The 12,487-nt window shown below is 46.0% G+C and overlaps 1 protein-coding gene across 5 annotated transcripts in view; it reads left to right on the top strand.

The window, feature by feature from the left end:
• PTPN3 (protein tyrosine phosphatase non-receptor type 3) overlaps positions 1-12,487 on the top strand; it is a 146,023-nt gene that overhangs the window by 96,844 nt on the left and 36,692 nt on the right. For all 5 annotated transcript variants that reach the window (XM_046685721.1, XM_046685729.1, XM_046685714.1 and 2 more), the window contains 5 exons: positions 1,575-1,663; positions 2,825-2,888; positions 4,229-4,401; positions 7,415-7,549; positions 9,680-9,856. In XM_046685721.1, the coding sequence (XP_046541677.1) occupies positions 1,575-1,663; positions 2,825-2,888; positions 4,229-4,401; positions 7,415-7,549; positions 9,680-9,856 (638 nt within the window). The remainder of the gene's footprint in view (positions 1-1,574; positions 1,664-2,824; positions 2,889-4,228; positions 4,402-7,414; positions 7,550-9,679; positions 9,857-12,487) is intronic.

Here is a 12,487-nt window from a genome sequence, read left to right as displayed (position 1 = left end):
AACTTGGTACCACAAAGCTTATGCCTCGGCAGTATAGAATCTGCGACGGGTCCCAGGGAGTCTCTAGGGCGGCCCTTCTCCATGCGGTGACTTGGCAGTCTAGGCCGCTTCAGTCTTGTGGCTTCACCATCTTCACCTGGCCTGATGCTTGTCACAAGGGCAGAGGAAGCCGGAGGGTTGCCCACCAGCTCTTAAATGATTCGGCCTAGAAGAGAGACATCACTTCTGCTCATAACACATTGACCATGCCGAGTCACATGGCCCTGCCTTCTACAAGGGGAGCTGGAAAGTGTGGGGATGGGGATGGGACTTCAGTGGAGTAGCTGTCCGGGCGCCTGGGGTTGGGGTACAAACTGAAAGACCACAGAACCAGGGGACTTGAGACCTTGGTCACTGGCCACCCAAACCATTCACTTATTTCCTTATTCTGCACTCGATTTTGATTTCATTTGCTAATTCGTCCTTCTGTCCAACGGGCTTACTATTTCCTTATATTTTGATCACAGGTATCATGTTTAAATGCACCTATGGTCTTCACTGTGCAGATTTAGTTTTGCTTACTTAAGCCTGTGATTTCGGTTGGGTGCCCAATAGTAAATATTCTCTGGACTTTCCACAGTGTCAGCACTGTTTTCTTTGGCCAGTTTCTCTGATTTCCCGCATTCACAGTGTTCATAAGTGATTTGGCTCACTGTCTCTTGAGAGGCAAAAGGGAACGTTTATTAGACCGAGCACATGCCAAGCCCTGTTCTGTATCCTTTGCTTGTATTCTCTGATTTCAGCCTGATGAAAACCCTTGGAGGTGGGTTCGAGAATCCTTATTGTTCCCAAGGAAAAACTGAGGCTCAAGAGCCCAAAATAACACAGCTAGGAAGTGGGAAACTGAGGTTCCCGCTCAGTGGTCTCTGAGTCAAACCCTGCCCCTTCTTTATAATTCTGAGTATCCAGTTGGGTAAATAGGGATAATAGATGACTCAGGGGAAGGCACTGTTTTATTTTAAAATTTCATTTACTTATACTCACGTAGTTCCCAAAAGGATTTAAAACGGCTTGTATCTTCCTTCTGTGTCTTCACTGTCTGTGGCAATGCCTAGCACATAGGCTTTTAATAGACGTTGAATGTGTTGGATTTATAAGCAATATCTGTTTCTTAATTGGACTTAGAGTCAGCAGTTCTGTACTTAATTATAAGAGCTAAAGCTTTTCAGTGATAGGAGATCTGTATAAAGCTGTGCAGGAGGCGAGGCCTTTCTGATTTTAATATGATATCTAATACTAAGTGTTGAAAATGTGAAATTAGAATGTTCAGTGGTTCTGTGGAAAGAGTGGACTTGCCTGATAACTTCTAAACCGATGGATGCCAGGTGTTGCTGTCAGGCAGTTTGCATGTACTTTAGGAGAATTTGGTGCTTAGTACTAAGATCTTAAGTGTCTGTCAAGAGGGGGTTTTTGCCTGTTTCCAGTAACATTTTCTCTTTAGAGCTCGTACATGTTGCTATTTATAAAAGCGTGGGTGCTTGAGTCAGTGGAGGGCACAGTAACACACTGTGAAGCTGAGATCTTACTTCCTACAGGACCTGCACAGTTTAGATCTAATGATTGGAATTGCTTCCTCGGGCATCGCCGTGTACCGAAAATATATTTGCACAAGTTTCTATCCTTGGTAAGTGCAAACCGGTTCTAATTATTTTCTGAGTCATGCTTTAAAAATACGCTGAGCAAAGTAATGTTACGTCTGATTTTTAACTTTTGTTTCCAAAGAGGGGATGGAGACGTTCCCCGAGCTTTTAACCTCTGACCTCTGAATTTGATCCCGATTCAGTACTTGTGAAAACGCTTCTGGTCCTCGTCAGAATCCCCGCTCCTGCCCGACCCTCCCGTCACCCTGCGGTTGGGGATAGTGTATGGAAACGTGGCTCAAGTGGCACAAGGCAGGCCTTGGAGTTAAGGATCCTTCCTGGGTAGTGCGTTGACCAGAATTCAGAGAGGTTCCTCTGGGCATGAGCTGAATTTTCAGTGCAGTTCCTTAGTTATTAATTGAACTTTTACAAAATGCTCAGTTCTGGTCTAAAAACTCAGGGCATTCAACAGACTTGAATCCTCGCAACTCTGAGAAAGGCAGTGCTGTCCCCACTGCTGAGGAGATTTCATGGCGGAGGGCCCCAGAGCTCAGGCTCAGCTCCTGGCCCCGAGCATTCCTGGTTGAATGATCTCAAGCACGTTGGTGATGTCTCTGAGCCTCAGTTCCCTCATCTGAAAACTGGGTCTAATAATACATACTTTTCAGGACTGTCTGCCAGGCTTAGTTGAGAGGCTGCTTGTTAAGCTTTTAGTAGGGGACCTGGTATATAAGAAATACTCTGTTGGTGGTGGCTATCATTGTGTTATTATGCAAATCCGAGAGAGGCTACTTGACACACGGCTATTAAGTAACGGAGCTGGGATGCAACCCAGGTCTGGCTGCTCTGTCCTCTTTCTGCTGCTCCACACTGCCCTCAGCTGTCTTTCCCCAGGTACACACCATCTCACGCAGAGCTGCAGTGTCACAAAAGCAGCTGACCGCGAAGAGAGCACGTTGCCCATAGTTCTTGCTATTTAAAACCTACGTCATAATCCAGTGGTCCTTATGTGATCCTCAGCGTCAGTCACCTCCTTGGTGTGTGGCTGAGGCAATGGGGCCGCCATCATTTCTCTGCTGAAGGAAACTCTGGGAAGCCGGGAGCCCCCATGATCACGATCACGGAGTAGAGGACACACATCAAGAGGCGTCAGCTACAACCCGGCTGATCCCCGATGTGCTTTTTTTGTATTTTATTTTTTGCAGGGTGAACATACTAAAAATTTCTTTCAAAAGGAAAAAGTTCTTTATACATCAGCGACAAAAGCAGGTGAGTTATATCTACGCTTGCTTTGTTTCTTGTGTTTTTAGCCACTTCAGCTCTTAGTTCCCCCGCGGGGAAAGGCGATGTGCCATATGTATACCAGGGAAGAAAGAGCACGGCCTATGGTGGAAAGGAAATGGATGTCAGAGGATCCAGCAGTTCTCTGTATAATTCACTCTGCCTCTCTGGTTGGGGAAGTAACTTGCTTTGGAGGTGGAGACAATGGGTTCGGGTCCTAGGTCTTCCACTTACCAGCTGGGCAGGTTAATGAACCTCCACTAGCCCAAGTTACCTTGCGTACAGAAGTGCCCACTTCTTAGGGAATAATGAGAATTAAAGGAAAGCGCACTGGTCATAGCACCTGGCAGAGCCCACCGCAGTGTAGCGATAAACGTCAACGAGTTCAGTTCCTTCCCTTGGTGTTTAAAATGTATGATGGCTTTGTGTGTATCTCGTAAGAGGAGTCCACAGCTCTCTAGATAACTCATTGTGGTTTTCCACATGGAGAAGAACGACTTAGCACTGAGGCTCCCGCAGCTGTTAAGTGGAGGAGCTGGAACTTGACCTGGTCATCATGAATCCGAGATGCCAGCTCGTTCCATGACGCTATGCCCTGTCTCGTTATGCTGCACATTTTTCACTTACTGTCTCTGTGTCCGTTTCCCAATTTTCCAAAGATAGTATGTACTCAAAATGGCTCCACATCGCAGTGAGCTCTTAGAAATGAGAGCACTAAAGCTCGGAGCAAACTAGGACCAGAATCTGGGTCTCCTGAACCCCACCCCTCCACCCCCACAGTGCAAGACTGAAGGTGGTACAAAATACACAAGATGGTAATTTAACCTGAAAATAGAGTAGGATGAAGGGAAAAGAAATAATGAGATATGAGCACTTGATTTAACTCTATGCTTTGTGGGAAGCAAGTAGAGAAATCCAAAGTGTTATAAATGCCTCTCGTCAGATAGGTGGAAGATTATCTCTTCAGGAGATTTTCCCAGAGCTAAGTTTTCAAAGGAATGTATCAGACAGCCCTTACCTGGTGGTTCCAAATATATCCAACCTAGAAAAGTGAGAAAATTTGAAGCGAAAGTGTTCACAAAGGCCCACGGATGATGATAGAGAGTAGACTCTGGTCGTCTGTATCACCATGTTCAGAAAGATGGTTAACACATCCGCCTCTCGAATATGCCTCTCGAATATGCATTTAACACTGGTCTGTGGCCTGAGGCACTTGGAAGCCCGTTTTCTGTCTGTCACATCTTACCTGATGACCACTGCGTAGAATGCGGTGAGACCTCGCTCCTCTGTCCATGCAGATGACATCTCTACTGTATTTTTTCTCCCAGACAGAATCCAGGGAACATATTGTGGCCTTCAACATGTTAAATTACCGATCTTGCAAAAACTTGTGGAAATCGTGTGTCGAGCACCATACGTTCTTTCAGGCAAAGAAGCTACTACCTCAGGAAAAGAATGTTCTGTCTCAGTACTGGACTCTGGGCTCTAGGAACTCAAAAAAGTGAGTATGCTTTAAGGACAGTATCCACACTAGACTGAGATGCAAGCGTGTCCTGATCCCCACTGGGTAGTGGACACCCTCAGTCAAGGGAGGTCGGGGGATGCCGTCACCCAGGGGCCCCAGGCGATGGGGCTAGGGCTGCTTGTGGGTCTCAGAACCATGGTTGAGAGTCTTTCCACGGGCGGCAGTGTCTCCTTCCACACACTCAGGTACTTCTCATATTCCCATCATTCGTTTCTACCTCCTCAAATCCTTGTCCTCAGAGCTCCCAAGCAGCCAGAGTTGCCACTGCTCACACCATGTCAATAAGGGAAGCAGATGGCAGTGACTCTGAGGGCCATCGTGGTGCCCTGCATAGGGGTCGTCCTGGTTTGTTGCCGTGAAGACAGCCTCTCCTTCCTTCAGATGCTCTGTAATAATGAGTGAATGAACAGAAGTAAAGATCTCCAGAGTCAGGTGACTTTGAGATACATACACACAACAAACCTGAAATAACAGTAATAATATAGCTGGCAGTGATTGGGTCTTACTTTGTACCATGCACATACTGAATTATGTGTAATTCTTACAACAATCCCATGTGTACTATTATTCACAGGGATGCCTTTCAGCATATTTAATGACTAGTGTAATAAAAGAAATCTATCAATTTTTAACTTTTAATTTAAAGTTTATTCTATGAATAAACTAATCATGCAGTTTATATTTTTGTGCATTTATTTGTTCTAAGATTGCCTTCTAAATACAAGCTGTAACATTGTTTATCAGATCATTCTTATAATTTCTAAATCATTTGTTTGAGAAATTGTTTTGGTGATTTTGCATTGTCGATATGGCTGTTACCAACTAAATGATGTCCTGGCTGAGCCATTATCTGGTGTGTGGGACTGTATCAGACTATTCCATTGACTTTCTTATTATGTTGATAATCACTAGGTAACTATATAGAGCAAATAAATGTGAATTTCTGTGAGTATCGACGATAGTATTTATGGTGCCGAATGTTCTCTCAGCTTCTGAAGAGCCAAGAGCAAATGTATTTCAGAGTTTTTAGCTTATAATGCTGCCTAGTATTTTTATACAGTCAGTAGCTCTATTACTGAACAAGTCACGAACATAACTGGTTGGAATATCGTATTTACTTCCGTTGGACCTAATCCTTCAGGCCGGCTGAGAAGTGGCACAGTGAGCAGTTGAAAGCGTGGACTCTGTTGCTGAGGAGCCCAGGTTCAGATTCTACCTGTGTTGCTTTAGTTTTAGTTTAGTTTTTTATTTCCTCGTGTGTAAAATGCAGCCAACACAGAGGCATTTGGTGGGGAGGGGGATTTGGTTATCCATTGTAGCATAAAAAACTACCTCTATTTTGGTGGCTTAAGGCAACCACCATTCTGTCATATCTCGAGATTTTGTGGCTCTGGAATTTGGGAGGGCTCAGCCAGCTGCTGCCTCTGCTCCCTGTGGCGTAGACTCTGGGGTTTCTAAGTGATACGCGCCTGGGCTGGTCTGAGGGTCCAAGACGACTTCTCACTTACCTGATGCCTTGTTGGAATGATCAGAGGGCTAGATTCACCTGGACCCCTCCCCCTCGCTGTGTGTTCCCAGGGCCTCTTCATGTGGCCTCTCCAATAGGGTAGTCAGGTTTCTTACAGAGAGGCTCAGGACTCCAAGGGCCTAGGGCAGAAGTGGCCGCTCATCCTAAAAACTAGGTCCAGAACCGGCACAGCTGTCCTTGGTCCAAACAGTCACAGGCTGGGCTGGATTCAAGAGTCAAAGAACCTTGTAGCCATCTTTAATCCACCACTGGAGGTCACTTGGGATGTTGGAGGGGTTTCAGTGGCACAGGTCAGCGGCTCTTGACTACCCATACCAGCTTCAGCGTACTGGCAAATTTCCGCCCTCATTATCTCCATTTTATAGGTGAGAAACCTGAGGCTTTGAGGGGTATGTGACCTGCCAGACCCCCTAGAGATACATCTACGTATTTGTGTGTTTAAGTTCCACGTAAAAGAAACTTGTTCAGTATTTTCCAAGACTATGGGACAATGGAACACTTTTTTTTCCAAGAGTACCTATTAATAACCTGTGACACATACTTTGGGGAGCTGCTACATTAAACCTTTGAATCACCTGGCTTGCTGCCCTCGTTCTGACTCTGTGCTCTCCATCAATGGTAGTTTGGTTTCTGATGTAGATTCTCCTAGCAATGCTGCCATGAGCGTTTTGATCAGGGGGACAACAGCATTACTGTAAATTAGTACGTTGGCATTCTAGCGGGTGTTTCATGCTGTTTATGTTCTTTTGTTTTTTGTTCTGTTGTGTTTTTGTTGGTTTTAGGCTGCAAGGAAATGTGTAGAATGTTTTAATAAGACCTTAAAACACTGTTTACAAGTTAGAAATGCCACAATTGACTGTCCCTTAAACCAGCTTCAAACTCCATTCTCTTAAATAATTCATTCTCTAGATAGCTAAGATTTAAATTCTCTAGGTATAAATAAAATTCAAAAGTAACCTTTCAGGGTGGCAAATTCAAAAAATATGGCCTGGAACACTAAGCATATTCTCCAGCCTTCTTTCAAAGAGTTATCAGAGATTTGCAGCGATGGCTTCTGCTGGTAGGATAACGAGCACCTGGAAGGATGGGTAATGTTCGTACTCATGGCATGTGAGCAAAGTGAGAATTCCTTGAAGTGACTTGAACTGTATTTCTATGTTATCCTGAAATTCCTTCTCATCTGGCCAGGTTTGGTCATATTCTTATATTGATTGCTTGTAGAAGTAAGGACAAGAAAATATTTTCACCCGAAGAGAAGAAATAACATAAGAAAAAGCCAGGACAGAAAGGAGTTGCTTTTGACCATGTCCGCCTATTCCTCGTAACCTTGGCTGGTGTCATCAAGGTGTCAACCAATCACCCATCAGGGTGGGAGCGTGTGTAGACTGTTTCACTTACGCTGTAATTTCTTTCTTGTTGAACACGTCCGTGTAGAAAATGAACCTGCGTCTGGTTTTTCAGGTCTGTAAATAACCAGTGTTGCAAAAAAGTGATTGGAGGGATGGTCTGGAACCCAGCCATGCGGAGATCTTTATCGGTGGAGCATTTAGAAACCAAGAGTCTACCTTCTCGGTCCCCTCCCATTACTCCCAACTGGTACGTCCTCCTTTTTTTTGCACTACCCACCAGTAAACACTTTTCTCTTTCAAAAAATAAAAAGCTTCATAAATTCCTAAATACATACAGATGGCCTGCAATCAGAGTTTACATTTGCAGGTTAGCCTATTGCACAAGTAACAGTTCTCATGAAATGTACAAGTCGAGCTAAACATTGGTCCTTTGTGTATAATGCTTTGATGGTCTTTTTTTTCTGAGTTATTTGGTCTAAATAAGTTTGCGAACAGCAGACTGGTGAAATGCTCCTCTTGGAATTACAGTACGCGTTAACATATTTAACGTTCTGAGAAGTCCTGCGGTAAAGAAGCACATGTAATTTTATTGAACTGTTTCCCATTAACATCACACAAAATAAACTTTGGGAAAACCTAATGAAGGTATGTGACAGAACCGCTGTAAGACGTGTGACCCTTAGCCACAGCAGCAAGTGCACATCGGGAAACAGCCTGCCTCCTTTTGAGATGACGGACTCGGCTGAAAGGGAAGGAGGTGGCTGTTTGGCAGGGTGGGAAGAGCCCTGGGTTTGTAGCTGGAAGACCCAGACTCAGGTTTTGGCTCTTCTGTTTATCAGTTTCTTTACCTCTCTGGTCTCAGTCTCCCCATCTGTAAAAAGGGTTATAAAAATTGCCACAAATGAAATAATGTACCAGTGTAAGCTATAAAAAGAAAAAGTCAGGTGGAATTATCATACTATTTTATTAGAATGTTCCCCAAAGACATCAGGCAATTTTTGTGAACATCTCCAAAACAGCCAGGCGTCATCAGCAGAAGGGAAAACCAAGCTGGAAACATTGCCCCAGCTCCACGCTAGGGAAAGACTAGGACTTTCTGTTTATTTCATGAAAGATGGGGTAGGTCTGTAAATTCCGAGGACGGATCTACTGGGGACGAAGGGACGGTGTGACGGGCAACAAGAAGGAGGTGTTGTGCAGGGCAGCTGGGTAAGGACCCTCCATGGGGCGCAGTGCTCTGGGCAGGGATGATGGTATTCAGTGTTACAAATCATAACACGACTGAGTAGATCTGTTTCTTGGTTTCCAAGATTTAAGCACCTCATCCTAAAGCAGTCAATTTGTGCTACAAAGTAGCAGCTTAGTTTATCTGAAAATCTTCAGCAGCGAGGCCAGGGCCCCAGAGCAGAGGCCCAGGACAGCATCCAGGAGAACAGCAGGGGGGATGTTGCCACACCCGGGGCCTGGAGCTCTTCCTGCTATTTATAAGTCCTCTCCTGAGGAGTCACAAGGCTTTCTCCTCCACTTTGAACACAGCGTTATCGATTATCTAGGCCCAGGGGGATTGCAAAGAGTGGAGGCTCTGACTTTCTCAAGGAGAGATGGCTAACGAAGGGGAAGGTGGAGAAACTGAGGGAAAATAGAACCTCGAAGGTTCAGCAGCCTGGGATCACCTGCTGCAGGAGCCAGTGCCCAGGGGCTGCACCTGCATCCCGAGAACATTGTCTCATCTGATTCATTCTCAGGAGCAGGAAGGTCCAGCTGAGGCCCAGAGAGGTGATGTGGCTTGCATAATGTCACACAGCTACAGCTGCTATTGGAGGAACAGGGTGGTGCTTCTCTGTGCATCTAATACCACATAAAGGATCTATTTTAAAAAACAAATACTACTTCTTGGATCAGTTGAAATTCACGTGAAGAGATGTAGTTGAAATAAGGTTTGAGTTTTGCCAAAAACTGTACTTTGGCTTCTAAACCCTTTATTTCTTCTGTTCAAATGAATCAGAAAAATTGTGTGATCAGCAGTCAACATGGCCTATTACTGATGCATTGAGAGCTTGAGTCCTCCTGAAAGAATAACTCACCTGAAATCAACACTCATCAGCTTCCCAAGGGCATGAGCAGTCTCATCTGCCTGACTGTAAAGCTGCAGGCCCCTGTTCTGGGGGCTGCACCACTGAGCTGAGAGTGTCAGGGGCCCGCGTGGCCCTTGGAGGACTCTGGTGTAGTGATGGGTTAACCCGCTCCTAATTTCCACCAGCATCAGCCACAGCATCCCCAGAAAGGTCAGGGCACGAAGTCGGAGCACTGATGGCTGACAAAGTTCTTCAGTGGAGCTTGCTGGCCACCCTTCACACGCCACCTTCCCCCCACCCAGGCGGAGCCCTCGGCTCCGGCACGAGATCCGAAAGCCACGGCACTCGTCTGCGGACAACCTCGCCAACGAGATGACGTACATCACCGAAACCGAGGATGTGTTTTACACGTACAAGGGCTCCCTGTCCCCGAAAGACAGCGACTCTGAGGTTTCTCAGAACCGGAGCCCGCACCGCAAGTAAGAAACTCGAGTTGTTCTCGTTCTGTGTGTCTGCGTGTTTTGGCTGTTGAGGCGGTCCCTTGGGCCCAGATAGCCGGTGAAGAGGGGTCAAGGGCTGGAGGCTTCCTAGGGGGCGCTCTCCGCGGGGTGAGAACCTAAGCCAGGCGCTCCCTTCCCCCACGGGAAGACAAGCTGGTGCCTGTGCTCCTGGGTTTGAGCTTCTTTTTGTCTGCCGCAAAGACCCCGCTCTCCACCTACAGTGCTTGGTAGCGCTCTGTAGCTGTCTTGAACATCTCCTCTCCTGTTCGGGAGCAAAGCGCAGTTTAAGTCATTTCATGCTCCAGAGGGGTAGACATGTTAGCCTCAGTAGTATTTCTCTGCGTTGTTGGAGTTTTACCACTGCAGGATTCCAGATCACTGGAAATATGCTTGTTTCTAGCTCTCTACAGAAAGCCTTCAGAACCACAGTGTGCCCTCAGGGTTTTTGTTTTCTTTTTGCTTTTAATGAATAGTATAAAGAAAAAGCATTTGTAGACTATCTCTGATTTTCTTTGCTAGATTTTTCTCAACAATTTGCACTAAATTCTTTTATGTCCTGGCTTTTTTTTTTTTCTCCTTGAGGAAGACTGGCCTGAGCCAACATCTGTGCCCATCTTCCTCCATTTTCTATATGTGGGACACCTGTCACAGTGCTTGATGAGCGGTGCGTGGGTCTGCGCCCAGGATCTGAACTGGTGAACCCTGGGGCAGCTGAAGCAGAGTGCACAAGCTTAACCGCTACTCCACGGGGCCAGCCTCCGCCCCCTTTCCTTTTTTTTTTTAACGTGACCAACTCCCTTCAGGTCACAAGGCCAGGAAGAAATGTCTCTCCTAAAATACTGGCTTGAGTCCTTTTATTATTCGTTAAGACACATTAATTCACTAGTTCCCTTTTTGACTTGATTACCAGGGAGCTCAGAGGTCCATGTTATATGCTCAATTGCATTGGCTTCCCCTAGCCCAGGTTTCTGATACAGTCGCTACTCTTCCTTCTTTGCCTTATGAATAGGTCTTATTTTTTTCTTGTTTTAGTGAATTCACAGTTCTGTCATATCTGTACATTTTAGAGTAAGCTATCTCAAATCATTTTTTGAAGTGGACATGACATAGATCATAAATAAATGAAATGACATTTTTAAGCTGAAGTATGGTAGGAGTGGATCAACTGTTAGGATGTCAATCATAGTATAGTCACTGGGTATCGATTCTGTTAAGTCCCACACCACGTCCAAAGTGTAGAGACATAATGCCTCCCCCGAGAGCAGAGGGTTGACAAGAAAGCACTTGCGTTAATCTGTACATCTTCACCACCCTAGCTGCTCGGCTTACAGCATTAAACACATCCTCATTGTGCTCTGGGCATCACAGGTGAATTGGAAATCTCAGTGCCCACTTTCATGTGGTGGTGCTACCCCTCTGCTGTCCCCCCCAGCAGACATGGTTTCCAGCTTATCCATGTTCTTAACACCTCTGGTTAAATAATCCTCTGGTCCTTTCCTTGTGACCTGAGCTTGAATGATGCTTCTGTTGAAGTGATCACTCTCTCTTGCTCCCCCATTGAGCTAAGTGGAAGGGGGTGAGTTCCTTTGTGTGGCACTGTGGCTTTGCAAGCCCAGAGAACACAAGGCAGGACTGCAGGCGTGCATGACTCGAGCCAGTTTGAATCTGCGATGGGGCTCTCTTGCCCTGGTGAAAGGAGAAAGAGGGTTTGGGGAACTGACCAAGGGCTCTGGGAAGCCCAGTCACACCCTCTGTGTCAGATCTTCCTGGTGTGCTTTGCAATCCCATCATAGAACTGTGGAGCAGCTAGACCTCCACTGTCCAGTACAGTAGCCACAGCCATGTGGGGCTGTTCAGATTTCACTTATTTAAAATAAAATTTAAATTCTCAGGGCTGGCTCAGTCGTGTGGTGGTTAGGTTCACACGCTCTGGTTTGGTGACCTCAGGGTTCGTGAGTTCCAAACTCCAGTGCAGACCTACACACCACTTGTCAAGCCATGCTCTGGTGGTGACCCACATACAAAATAGAGGAAGATTGGCACAGACGTTAGCTCAGGGCCAATCTTCCTCACCAAAAAAAAAAAAAAAAAAAAACCAGAAAAAATTCAATTCCTCAGTTACACAAGCCTTGCTTCAAGTGCTAAAGAAAACCACATGTAGATAGTGGCTGCCATATTGGACCAATATGGTACCTTTTCATCATCACAGAAAGTGCCGTTGACAGCACTTACGTAGACTCAGACCTTTATTCCATCATTCTTAAAGTGGAATGAACCCCCAAAATGTCTTCACCCTCAGAGGGCACTTCTCAAGTGGAAATCGAGAGTGAGTTTGGGATCATCGTCTCCCTTGCAGTTTGTCATCAGCCGCCTCACTGCTTGTCTGTGGCCCCGGGGGTGGATGGATGACCCCTGAGAGCCCTTACAGCCCGGCACCCTGACATCTCTTTACACAGTCAGTGCAAGTGGAGGAGAGATGGACTCTGTCCAGTGGGGAGTGGACATTTTTAAGGCCTCATTCGTTGCTGAGTCCAGCAGCAGACTTTATACACCCTGGCTCCTCATTGAGGGAACCTCCAGGCGAACTAGACGAGCCTGTGCCTTCAGGGA

Source organism: Equus quagga, chromosome 1 (genome assembly GCF_021613505.1).
Source record: "Equus quagga isolate Etosha38 chromosome 1, UCLA_HA_Equagga_1.0, whole genome shotgun sequence".
NCBI lineage: Eukaryota > Metazoa > Chordata > Mammalia > Perissodactyla > Equidae > Equus > Equus quagga.
This window is presented reverse-complemented; position numbering and strand designations above follow the sequence as displayed.